Raw genomic sequence first — 13,889 nt, 5'->3', positions numbered from 1 at the left:
TCTTTGTTGGTTTGAGTTATTCAAGCTTTTAAATGTTCTCTTTGGTCATAAGTGAAGATCTCTGCAATATTTCTGACCCAGATTGTTCTATGGGAAATACTGGAACTGGGCTGAGTCATAGATATTGATCCATGAGTGGTAAGTAAAATGATTGGAGAATAATGAATAAAGCACTAGGACCTCACAAGGTTTTGAAGGAGGTTAAAACCAGATGTGTAAGTTCGTCTCTCCCATTTTTGGGGGTTATTAGACATTGCACAGGTATCTGAGGGTTGAAGAGGTGCTAATGTTATTTTGTTTTTAAAGACTTACCCTGGAAATTACAGGTTGGATCAGTCTTATTTCTCTTGTGGGGGGGAAAAATTTAGTTGAATAATAAGGCAAGATGAAAAATTAATGAAATGAAATTTAAAATGTTAGGAAACCTTGATAAAATTCTATGTGAAGAAAGCCAATGTTGGCTTATCAGAGTAAAATATTACCTTCATAACTTTTGGGGGGTAGTGGTGGAAAGGGTGTAATTTGTGTGTACTTATATTTTAAAAAATGTTTTTGTGTAGAAAATTAAATTCAAACTGATAAGAGATATATATAAAAGAAGACCATTTAGTTGAATTGTAATGTGGTTGAATAAGAGAAGGCAAAAGGTTGTTATTAATGGAGTCTAGTTAATATTTAGCACTTGCTTTTTCCTAATTGTATTAATGATATGGTGGAGGCATAATTATTAAACTACTCAATTTCTGATAATTTTAAACTCTAGTTACATTGAAGGTATTAAGTTATTAAAGAATGTTGATCAGTTGGCAAGTTGAACAGATGTATGGTGGATGACCCTTGTTTATAAGTGCAATAAAATACAAGTTGGACTACCTTTATTGTAAATGGAAACTCAGCAGCATGATTGAAGAAACTTTTGACATACTAATAAAATTACTTAAGCTATTTGAAGCAGTGGTCTGTTACTAGTATTAAAAATAATTGAATTTTAGGAGATATTTATGAACATAGTGATCACAAGTCAAAAGAGGTAACCATATCTATGCATGTAACTAGTTAGGCTTCACTTGGAATATTGTGAACAGTTTATTTTGGTTTCCTTATCTGAGAAGGGATATTGACTTTTTTTTGAAAGGATTCAAAGGATTTGATAGGACGATTCTGGGGATAGAAGGGTTATATAATGGGGTTAGGTTAAGACCTCTTAATTTGTTTCTTCTTGAGAAAAGAAGGGTGAGCTGTAGTCTTATTAATGTTTGTGATTATTCAAAGGATCAGTGTGATAAAGGTCTGTATTTTGAAGATAATAGGATGAGAGGACATAAGTTTAAGATTTGGAGAAAGCAGGCCAAGTTTAAATTAAGACAGTTTTATTTTTATAGCAGGGTGACTGTCTTATGTTGTTGGACATCATGAAGGCCAACACATTATAGGAGTTTAAGAGGGGAAGCAATTGCTTAGTGAAATAAAGAGTGGGTTTACTAACTTTGCTTTCAAAGATGGTTGTACAAGCATAACTTTGAATGACCAAATGGTCTGTTTGTGTTTGTATGTTAGTTCCTCACCATTTGTTTTTACTCTTTTTCCACATTGAAAGTAGTGAAAGTTTGCAACCTCAACACATGCTTACACTAATGTTACCTTAATTTGATTTTACATATAAAATTTTAATATTTGAGTAACTGAAAGTACTAGCAAGTAGTGACAAACCTAATGGGGCATGTGTATGATAAAGTATAATTTGAATCTAAAATCTAAATACCAGTTACTTAAGCTTTTCTTTTTGTAATTTTTATACTTTCTGTAAATTATTAAGTTAAAGTATTTTGTATAGTAATTGTAATATCATAAGTGTTATTATTTGCACTGTTTAATTAAGGGTCTTGTGTATGCAGGCATGCAAAAGAACAAAAATTTGAGTAGTTTTACATACATGAATATATTCCTGATAATCTGTATATATAAATTAATGTACATTTTTTTTCCCATTGAATTGGTGTGTGTATGTGTGTGTATAAATTGTTGAAAATTATTTGAAGTTAAACATTATCATGATGAATAATGTAAAGGTAGAGCTACACCTATGACTAGAAACTGAGTGCCACTTGAAAACACCTTTTCATTACATGTATGCGTATACAGTAGCAGCCAGTATTTGATTGTATTTTAAGTACTGTTCTATATCTTTAACACCACAAATTAATCTTGATTTAATTTTAAGTAATTTCTTTTACTTCTGGTTACATTGTCAACCTTGTGATCAAAATGTGTTGATTATTAAACCACACTAGACTTTCAGAAAGAAAATTAACAAAATTAAAATCTTAAGCCTGATTTGTGATAATGATTGCTTAACATATTTACATAAGTGTTTTGTTTGTTAGTTACCAGAAGCATGTATATGACAGTGTAATTATGTAAATTATCTAAACAATATTTACTCTTTAAAACTTGGAAAAGCTGCATATAATGTTTTAGGTAGTTAAATGTTAATAGAATAAATGCAAGAACATACTTGCCATTGTTAAGCACTAATTCATGAAATTCTTCAAATGCTTTTTGCTAAAAATCTTGCATTTTTTAGAGACATTGTTAATATTTTAAAATTGTTAACTTTAAACTACAATTTAAAAAAATTAAGTTTAGTATTTTTTTCTTTCTGGTCTATAAATAAATGTGCAAAACAAGTTTAAATTCTTGTTTTTATCTCAGAATTCTAACTCTGATCCTGTATTTTCATATCTATTTTTTTAATGCTGTACACTCATTTATTGCAATAGATTATACATTCTAAGAGTATTTTTTCTGCAGTACACTATATACGTTATGTGCATAACATTTCTTTAAGATTGCAATCTGTATTACTAGAAATCCATATGTGGCTTGTTCATTCAACATGAAAAGCACTGTCTTGATGTTGATACTGACTGTATTCTTTGTCAGTAAATAACACCTTAAATAAACTCTTAACTTGTATGGACAGAAAATGGAGTCATTGTCATACAAGTTGAATTTAGCTTTTTTGAAGGGAATAGTCAATAAATTACTAAAATTTTCAGATTATATCAAGGTCTTAAGTGTTGCTAGCTGTGAATATGCTGCTGCTTTTAGTGAGTTAGGCAAATAAATAGGAGATGGTTTTCAATTATAATAAATGCAAAACAATGCATGTAGGTTATCACAAGTTGATTATAACTTGGATGGAAATAACATATTAATAGTGTCATTAAAGAAAGGATTTTGGTGTAACAGTTAATCAATTTAAGTTATTGAAACAGTATGCTGTTGCAAGTGGTAGAACAAATAGGATTTTAGGTTGTATCTACATAAATATTGAATACAAATCTAAAGAGGCTATAATTTCATTGTATATGTCGGTGGTTAAGCAACATCTGGAATAGTGTTCAGTATTGAGTTTTTTTCCTTAGGAAAGATATTGAATTGATGGAGAAGGGATTACCAGAACTGTGCCCGAGGTAGAGGGGTTGTCACATGAAGAGAGGTTGAAGGTTTTTCGAATTGTTCTCTTTAACAATCTGAAACACTTCAATCAGATCCACTTTAACTCTTTTTTTCATGTTGATGTATCTCTTCCTCACCCATCCCCCATAACTAATAGTGAAAATAATAGGACTAGAAGATATAAATTTTGAGTGGGTAGGAGCCATCTTCAGCTAAGACAGTTTTATTTTTCTGATAGGGTGTTTGGATTTTGGAATAGGTTGTCTTTGGATGTGGTGGAGGCATTAAATTTAATTTTTTGTTTAAGAGAGCTTGATAAGTATGTGAATGATAAAGCCTGGCTTTAAGATGTCTTTTTAAAATTTTAATTTTTATAGTTTTTAGGTCAGAGGAGGAGACATCTCATTTGGACTTAATAGGTCCCATGTTGTCTCGGAACAGTTATAAGTAAGCTGTATTTGTTTCTGGGTTAATTTTGTGATCTGATCTATGCAAGAAGCTTGAGCTTGCTTTGATAGTTTGGTACTAATCATGTTTAATCAGATCTAATTTACAATCCTGTCCTGTTTTACAGTATGAGATGAAAAATGGGACATTTTTTTTGTGTAGTGTTGTAACAGTGTTCTCATTACTGTTTAAATATGATGGAAAAGCTATTTTTTATACATGAATAAACAAAATTATTTATTGGATAATAGAATTTGCCTACCTGCAAGATACGAGTTAGTTGAAGGCTGTTTAGATTTATTAGGCTTTATTTTCGCTTTGAATTTTGCACAAAGCTGCATGAGGGTTATCTGCACTAGCTGTCCCTAATTTAGCAGCTTAAGAAACTAGAGGAAAAGCAGTTATCACAGTCCATCACCAACTCTTGGGCTACTCTTTTACAAGTGAATTGTGGGATTGACCATAACATTGTAATGCCCTCATGGCTAAATGGCAAGCATATTTGTGATGGGAATTCATACCCATGACCATCAGATTACAAGTTGAGCTCTCTCATCTTCTGTCCATGCTTGGCTGTTACTAGTCCTTAGATCTTTTTCAGTTAAGAAGAGATTGACTGGCTTCTATTTGTACCAAACCATAAATTTCTTTGTATATCAGTTACTTTATCATTATCTCTGACTTGGTAATAAACCTAAGGTCTTTGTAGTATAAAAAGCATATTTTGATTTCTTCAGTGAGAGCACCATAAATAGCCATTTGTTTAGCTTTATACTTGATAACAAGTAACTTATAAACAACAGAAAGAAACAACTTTCAGAACTTTTACAAATGTACTTTGCTTTTTATATTTCCTACTTTATGTATTTTTTTTAATTTTGTGTAATTCCCTAATATCATAAAAGCATCTTAACTCTGGGAAAATTTTATCTTAATTATGAAAGATATTTTGTTTTCTTTCCTTCAGGATTTTGAAGAAGCTGACCAAGTGAAAAAGGAAGAAAGTATGATATCTGTGGCCAAGCTTGTAAGTTTTTTTTTTTTTTTTACATTTTCTTACCAATATTTATTGTTATAAATATACAAAGTGTTATTAAAATCTTATCTTTGTTGCAAAATATGTACAATAAATCTGCTTATTAACAAAAACAAACACTTTCCTAACTTTGCATTTTATATTTGGATAGTTTATCCATTTTTACAAATGTAAAAAATTTTTACAAAATTACCTGATTAGTTTTTCTGTCTTTTAAATGTACTCGCACGCAAATGCTAAAAAATGCCTAGGAATCATTAAAAGTTGCATGAAACAACAAAGTGCTAATTAGATTTGCAATAACAAGTCAAATAAAATTTGTATTAAGTTAGGAAAAATAAAACTTAGCATTTGCATGTGTAATTTTAAAATCAGTTGTAAATGAATTTACATATTTAAACTTGAAGCTTTTAAATTGCTCAGATTTATTATTCAAAACATAGTTGTGTATCTCAGGACATCTGGTATGGGGGTATTAACACTTTTACTAATAAAGCAGAGAATGTTTTGACCTTAGGTCATCTGCAAGTTAACCTTCAAGTGGGTTTCTCTTCATCATGAGAAAGTTATATTCAGTAGTTTCTTCTTGGTTTAAGTTTCACAGGTTTATATTTGATTTTATAACATGCAAGATATAAATTATTCTCAGTAACACAGCTCATGTGTTGCTTGATCTGATGTGAATAATCATTGAACTTCAGAAAACCACCTATACATCTGGTGCAGAAGAAGGTTCTATTCAGCCAGGAAGCAAAGAAAAAGTGGAGACTGGTGTGAACCTGGAAAGTCTGGTCAGTAGTGCAACATTTTCTTTACTTAGCATGTTTCTATGAGTTTGAATTGAAGCTAAGAATTAAAAATGCTAACATTTTGTTAATGCAGGACTACAGTGAAGTTTTTGAGGTGTTATATTAAAATGTTATTTTTATTTAATACACCAGGTGTCTTTGTGTACTTGTTTTCCTGTGAATAATTAAACTGAAACAGTTTTTAGAAACTATGGAAATGATAATGTATGGCACAGTATTTTTTTTAGTTAAAATAAAGGTTGAACTAACTTTTTTTCATTTGTATTTCAGTATAGTTTTTTTGAATCATGGTTGATATTGAAATAGTTCTTGTGTCTCATACTTAAAAAAATAACTGAGGATAAAAATGAAATTTCTAAATTTTGTCTTAGGTGATCAAAATTGAAAGATAAACTAATATAAATAAGATAGAAATTTTATCACTGCCACAAGCATAGCATGGTTCATGGCAGGCTGAATGCATTGAGATAAATAAAACAGCACTATTTCTATAGTGTAATTAGAATGGTAGTAAGGTTTTGCATAATAATGTGAGCTATTTTTAGTTTTTTGGTTGCATTAGTGCTTTTGCAGTGTTTTTGTTTTTTTTCTATCAGTTTTTGCTTAATGTGAAATTCATTGATGTGTTCTCTCTTGAGTTAAAATTTAAATATTTTTGTTTATTGTGATGTGCATGTATGTGTAGAAATCTACATATGTTCAGCATGTTCAAGAAGGCAAAGTCTCTCCAACTCGAGATGCTATAACCACAGGCATCAATGTCAAGTCTCTTGTAAGTTTCCTACTTGCAGCTTTTTTAAGCTCACGGAGCTTTGCAAATGTGTGATTATATGTATATACATATGTATAAGCTCATGTAGCTTTGCATATAGTTATATATAAATGCATGGCACTCAGCAACATTTTTGTTTGTATTGATCTGGTTTCATTTCCTTAAACCATAATCATGTTTTTGATGCATTATTTTTTAATTTTATTTTGTAATGCAACTTGTTTATTTTTGTACTGTTGCACTTTGTTCACACATCTTAAATCTGTCTGTTATGAGCAATAAGTGCTATATTTTTAAAATTAAGTATTGTAAGCATAAATTTTACTGTTTTGCAAAAATTTTGAGCTGTATTTATCACAAATTACTGTCTGATGGTAAAATTACTATAATTTATATACTTTTGCACAAATTACTACTATAAATGTAAAAACAAAAACATTCATTTGGTAGACTAGTTTCAAATTTTCAAAGAAATGAAACTAGTATTGGACTGCAAGTTGTCAAAAGGGGGGGAAAAATTTGTGATTAGCTTGGATGATTATATGTGTTACTAACTATGACAGGGATTGATATGTTTACCACCATGTCTATAAATAATTGACATGTTGAAAGGAGATCTTTTAAAAATGTTATCTGTAGACTGCTATCACCAACTTTTATTCACTTGTATATATCAGAAATAAAAGATTTTTACTATTCAATATACTATTGGGTTTTTAACCTTTTTGTGATGGCCTCAGTATAAAATACAGGAGATTGTATATGTATTTGCACACCTTAAGTATTTATGCTGTAACTTTTAATGCGGTATGTGAATCTTTACAAAAGTGGTAGACATTTAGTAAACATTACAAGTCTTGTACACAGAAAATCATTTTGTAATGAAGTATTTTTACTAAAGATTTGTGAATATATCCAACCTGTTTCATTACTAGTTTGAGTGTAAAATGATTTTAATGTTATAATTAAAAAAACAAAACAAAACTATTTGTTCCCAAAATCTCAAGCATCATTTGTGTATTCTCTAAAACATACAAAATACATTTCAAATGTTTGTTTGTAGTAAAACTTTATTTTCTCTACCCTAACCATAGTGCATCAGTCAATTTGATCAACCTCATAACAACCAAATACCCCCTAGTGGTACAGTGTGTTTATGGATTTACAATGCTAGAATCCTGGTTTCAACACTTATGGTTGGCAGAGCACAGATAGCCCATTGTGTAGTTTTGTGCTTAATTGTAAACAACCAAAAATTTGAATTACATTTTCTTTTCTTTTTTAGGGTGACTTAAAATTTTAACCTGAAACGGCATTTGTTTATCCTAAGAAGCTTTAATCTTGTAATAGTATACATTTATACTTAAATGTTATTGTTTTTATTGTTGTGTGATTGCTGTTTGAACAACAAAATACTACTGTTCATGCCGTTATATGTTGTAAATCACTTTGGGAATGTGGAACTATTTTTACATTATCAAATTACATCACCCACAAGCTACTTTGAATCTGAACTGCTCATGGGCATGTTCTGCAAAATATTTTTATTATAATTTTTTTTTTCACTAGTCTAACTTTAACCTAAAGGGATCCTTAATTTTACATTTTATTTACTTTTATAATAATAAAGAATAAACGTGAAAAACAGGAGATCCTTTTATGAGTTTTGGTTTTTAGCTGTTCATGACACTTAACCCTACTTTTTCATTGTTATAGTACTAATGCACAGTAATTTTTATTTAATTAAATAGTGCACCAAAGAAAATACAATAATCTGCAAAAAACAAAAAAACAATTATTCTGAACTATTGCCATTTTTATAGCTTTCTAACTATGCAACAAAAACTGTTACAAATGTATTGAAGCTAGTCTTTATCCTTCCTGGGTTAGTAAGGCTTGTACTAACTGATAAATTGACAATTCTCTGCTCAGAAAACAATCTAATATTATATCCTTTAATAGATTAAAAACCATGACTTTATATTGGTTATACATAATATAAATTAAACGTAAAAGTGCGATTATTAATAAGTCCCCGTAGGTGTGGTAAGTGGGGTCTTGTTTTCTATTTGATATCTTTGTAACCAAACAAAATTGAAGACTACAAAAATTATGGTTTGTTTGAGCAATGACAATTTTATAATGAGTAATTTATGTTAAATTTCATATGTACTAGAGAAGTGGTGAATAAAATAGAGGGGATGCCAAGAGAAAATGTTGCTTTTTTCACATTAGGTGAAATTCAGGAATTTTTAAAAGTATTGTCTTGTAAAATTAAGAACTTAAAACTTGCATACTATTAAAATATGAATTATTAGCTACAATTTTTTGCAATACTAATTGGTGTAACATTAAAAGTAATTTAATTAATCTTTGAACATAACTTTCTAAAAGGCTGTAGTGTGCAGTTAGACCAACCCATTGAAAAAGGGTTAAAACATTATTAATTATTAGTGGATTTTGACTGATGTTAAAATGTACAATTTTTGGCTTTAAAGTGAATTCTATAGTACATACATTCATGAGTAACAGTTAACCCAAAACTGTTAAGAGCAAATTTTGCTTCTAACATATGCATGTGAAAGATTTGGAAGTACACGAGATATAGTGAATAAAGTATACTGTAATATTTTAAAATATTAAATTAATCTATAACTCTAAATTCAAGTCTAAGAAACGTTTCTTTACAGTTAAGTTCTTGCGTAAGTTTGGTTATATCTTTGTAAAGAAAATCTCATTTGGCTCATCTGACAATAATTTGATCATAAGCATGCTTACAAAATAGAGCACAATAGTTTTATGTACAAGTAGCAGGACAAACGTGATCTTGGGTCTTAACACTTCGTCACTGAATGTTTCAAATTTTTAAATGTGAAATTTAAATAAACAGCTGTTCACACTGAGTATTGATTATGTATTTCAATCATACATTTGATACAGTCCACAAGTTTCAGCTGTCAGCAAGAAGACACTTCTAGAGATAGTGATGTTATTGACACTGGAGTATCTGTAAGTCAGTTGGTAAGTGATCAAAGCTTATCACATACCTCTTAATAAATGATGAAATTTATAATAACTAAAGTAGTTAGTAAGGAATCATATTTAAGTTGAAATTATAATATCATTTGATATGAATATTAAAAATTGCTTGGCAAATGATCATATTTGGATTAAGTTGTAGATATTTGAAGTAATTTAGTATATGATCATGTTTATGTTGAAATGACATGAACTGGTTGGTGAGTGTTTGAGCTGCTTTGACACATGCATATCCTTGTCTTTAAACAGTTTTGAATTTTTTATTTTTATTTAACAAGTCCATTCCTAAGTAATTAGTAATTTTCAAATTTACCCATTTTGGAAGAGTAATATTGACCATTATTTTGAAGTTATTATCTATGTGAAATGTATGTTCACAAAAAATCTGATGGTTTGTTTGTGCGTGCGTGCGTGCGTGTAGTCAAGATCCATATGAATTTCTGGCATCAATCAGATTGAAACTCTTGACAATGTGATGTTAATGGGAATAATAAAATACATTATTAGCTTGCATGTTGTATTAGCATAGTCTCTAAAACTTTTAAAATGTATATTTACAAAAAAAATTGTTTTCTCTTGTTTATTGTATTTGATACCAGTAAAGAAACAACCTTTGTGAAGAAGTAAGTAAATATTGGAATGTCTAATACTAATCCTTCAAAACCAATACAAACATGATAGTAGGGATGACATTTGCTACATGATAAGCAGAGGTGCACAGATAAAAATAGGATAAATGAAACTTAGTTATTGAATAGTTGTGTTATATTGCTGTGTGTAAATTCTTGCCTGTACTATTCGGTATGAATGATACAAATGCCATCTCTACTATATTGTTTGTTGTTTTTCAAGAATTATTTGCATTTACTTCCTTTTGAAGTTTTTTCACTTTTTTAATGCAGTGTTTCAAGAGACATAGGACGGCTTTACTTAAAGTTAAGTTTTAAATACAGTAAAGGTGTAATTGTAATATTCATTTTTATTTATTATTGGCTGGTAATACCTGTTTTACTGTGTACATATATTTTTAAAAGAACAAATGTCTGTAGGAAATTGAACTTCAAGGGGGTAATGATAACATTATTTACACTAGAATTGATTTTTTAAAAATTATTTTAGTCAATAATCCTTGTAAAAGGAGATTGACTGAATTCTTTGTTATGGGTTTTGAGTTACTATGTAATAATAATAACAAAACAATAAATTCCAGTTTTTTGGTATGATATCTACAAACATTTCCTGAATTTCTGTCATTACATTGATACTGTTATTAAAGGAGACATGATTTTGTATTGTAAAGTTTTGAGTACCTATTGAAGAGATATTTAAGATGTCATTTCAATGAACTGTATAACCCTCTTTATATAGTTATTACTATTGGGTGCCTTTTTTAGTCTTCCATAAATTGCTAAAATAGTAGTGTATGATCAAAGGAATGGAGTACTCTGACATCAGATATATATTATGTTGAATGTGTAAAAGGTAGTGGTGTGCACACTTACTCCGACTGTCCACAAGGAGATAATTAAGTCTTTATTGTATCTAAGTAAATACAGTTTTACAATTATGTCCTGGCATAATTATAATAGAATGTTCACGTGCATTAATATTAACATTTTCTCTTGGGGGTATTCTACATTATATTGAATCAAGTTATAAAGTTTCCAGTATTCTGCTGAGGGAAGGAACTGTTTTTGTTGTGATTGATTTGGAATTTTATATCTGATTAATTTTCTTAATACTATAGTTAAGAGTAAGAAAATGATGCTAAATAGTGTCCTTTAGTGAAAACTGTAGTTTTATGATATTTAGAATCTTGTACAACTAGTCCTTAAAGATTTATTGACTACAGAAATTCAATATTTTTAGAAAAATGTTCAAAACATAATTGTAATAGTTTCAGTAATACCCTTTTGAGTTCAGTCTACAGATAATGGTTGGGCACACTTTTTATTTTGTACTGTTGACAAGTGTTAGCTGAAAAAAGTATTTTTAGCTACAAATCTAAATGTTTCTTTAGTTTAAAAGCAATGCATACCCAGAGACATTAATTAATTTAGTTAATTTTTTTCAAAGCTGTTCTATGAAATGACATTGAAGAGGAAATGACAAATAGATATAGTATCTTAGTATTGTCACCATATTTTTCTTATACAGTGTGGAATAGACAAACATCTTTTTAGCATTTGATATTAGTAGTTTAGGTTACTGTTTTGTTAAGTATTAATCAAAGTTTCTTGATTGTATTTGTTTTTCTAACGAAAATTTGCAAGTTTTTAGTTAGCAAGTAGTGTTCTTGACCTAAGAGATTTACTTAAGTTGCATATTGTGTGTGGGTAATAAACAAAAACTGTTACCACTTAAGTTATTTCTATGTGTAACATAAGTTATTGTAATTTTGTACTCTTAGAAATCTAACTTAACTGATCAGCAAGAAGACAGTATAGAAAAAGAACCATTGGAGGAAGTTAAGCCCTCTGTTGATCGAGCTAAGGTTGCCCAAACATTCAGTCAGGTACTTAAACATTCTTTTCTGAAATAAATGTTTTGTTTTTGTTGCTATTGTGTACATCAGCCTCTGCATACTTCTACAGTGTTTTCCAAAGTTTAAAAATCTTTGGTTTGAAAATGCATATCTATTTAAATATTCATTATAGTATATTCTCACACAATCTTTACATTTTTAAACCACAAAACTGCCAGAACATCACAAGATAAGGTTTATCATTTTCTTTATAGCTTATCATGTGGTTTTGGTTTGATATTCATCAGCTAAACCATTTAATACCTATTAAGTATGAATTATGAAATGTATTAGATATAACGAAGTAAAACCATATGAACTAGTTAGTAATTGAACCTTAGCTTTCATATTCCTTTATCATTTAAAAATTGTACTACATTGTACCATAACTCCTTGATGTGATAACTTAAAGGAATATGAATTACTGAGTATTTATCACTAAGTTCTGTGTCATAATTAGTATCAAACCCCTCTTTGGAAGTAAAGAACATCATAGTGGATTTTGCTTTACATTTATCACCATTTCTACAAGAAATAAAGGTACAATGCATTTTTGTTAATATGCATTTAAACATTTAGTAAGTAATTCTTTGTAACAATTTTTTTCTTATATTTTACATTAAATAACAGTTAATAATTTGTAATTCTGATTTGAAATATTAAGCATTAAAATCATGGGAATAACATGTTTCTTGTTTTTTCCTCTTTCTCTTTGGACTTTTCATGTGAGCAGGAGATTCATCCTGTCTGGCCCTTTGTCATGTCTTGATTGGGTCTCTTATTCAAAGGTTTTGCTTGTATAAATGCTAATATAGTTGCAAAAAATTAAAACAGTTAACAAATACTTTACATTTATTTATTATAACTAGCTAACGTACCTGTCTTCTCCTGAGTTAAGTTGACTTTTTCTACATAACTGTTGATGTGTGTATTCCAAATCCATTTTAGTATAAAAGTATAACCTATATACTTTTGTTGCTAGTTTATGGGATTTGACCTGTTTATAAAGGTAACTGTCCTTCTGACTTGTCCTTCAGTTTTAAACTTATTTTTTTTATTATTTAACTTCTCTAATCATATGAAGTTTTAAGGTACAAAACAACATTTTGTAGTTTGTACACTTTGTTTTATACTTTCATCACATAGTCTCTTAACACAATATTAGGTTATACTGTTATTGGTGAGTGACATGATACGAAAGCCACTGTTAGAATGCATTGTTATCAAAACTCATTGGCTTTTCTATACATTAGTTGTTATACAAGAAATGACTTCTTTTCTATGTGTTTTTTCACTAGCTTGCCTTGTTAAAAAGATCCATACATGTGCATGGATAAGTAATAATACCAAGGTGCAAACTCTCAATATCCACTAAGTATGTATGCAAAATTTCAGGTTTTTAGGTTCTTTCATCTTGAAGTAATGGTGGTTATAGACCCACAGACATGCCCCTTTTATAAATTAAAAATATTTATATAATAAGGAAATGCTTGTTTGTTTTTTCTCTCTTGAAATAATTTTACCTAAAAGCAAATTGTTTCACATTGTAAAAATCATAACTTTAAATTTGTATTTAGTGCAAGCAAACACACCCTTAAATATTGCAGTTATAGGAGATAGTGGTAATACATTTTGTTTCTTTTACTTAGAAGAGCAATTGCTTTCTTGCAACTTGCTGCAGACAATAAATGGTGATATAGGTGGGGATGTTCTTGGCTTGACTCCCCACATCTTGCTCTACTAACTTGTGTTTCTTTTGAACACTTTATATATTTTTTTTTACTTTTTCACATGAAACTG

The 13,889-nt window shown here is 29.3% G+C and overlaps 1 protein-coding gene across 1 annotated transcript in view; it reads left to right on the top strand.

The window, feature by feature from the left end:
* Nucleotides 1-13,889, top strand: part of LOC143223391 (uncharacterized) — a 59,251-nt gene that overhangs the window by 28,596 nt on the left and 16,766 nt on the right. Inside the window, exons 4-8 of the mRNA XM_076451325.1 lie at nt 4,877-4,936; nt 5,647-5,736; nt 6,440-6,526; nt 9,467-9,547; nt 11,976-12,080. Of these exons, the coding sequence (XP_076307440.1) occupies nt 4,877-4,936; nt 5,647-5,736; nt 6,440-6,526; nt 9,467-9,547; nt 11,976-12,080 (423 nt within the window). The remainder of the gene's footprint in view (nt 1-4,876; nt 4,937-5,646; nt 5,737-6,439; nt 6,527-9,466; nt 9,548-11,975; nt 12,081-13,889) is intronic.

Source organism: Tachypleus tridentatus, chromosome 8 (assembly GCF_004210375.1).
Source record: "Tachypleus tridentatus isolate NWPU-2018 chromosome 8, ASM421037v1, whole genome shotgun sequence".
Taxonomy (NCBI): domain Eukaryota; kingdom Metazoa; phylum Arthropoda; class Merostomata; order Xiphosura; family Limulidae; genus Tachypleus; species Tachypleus tridentatus.
The sequence above is the reverse complement of the archived record's forward strand: the minus strand, read 5'-3'. Positions and strand labels throughout refer to the sequence as shown.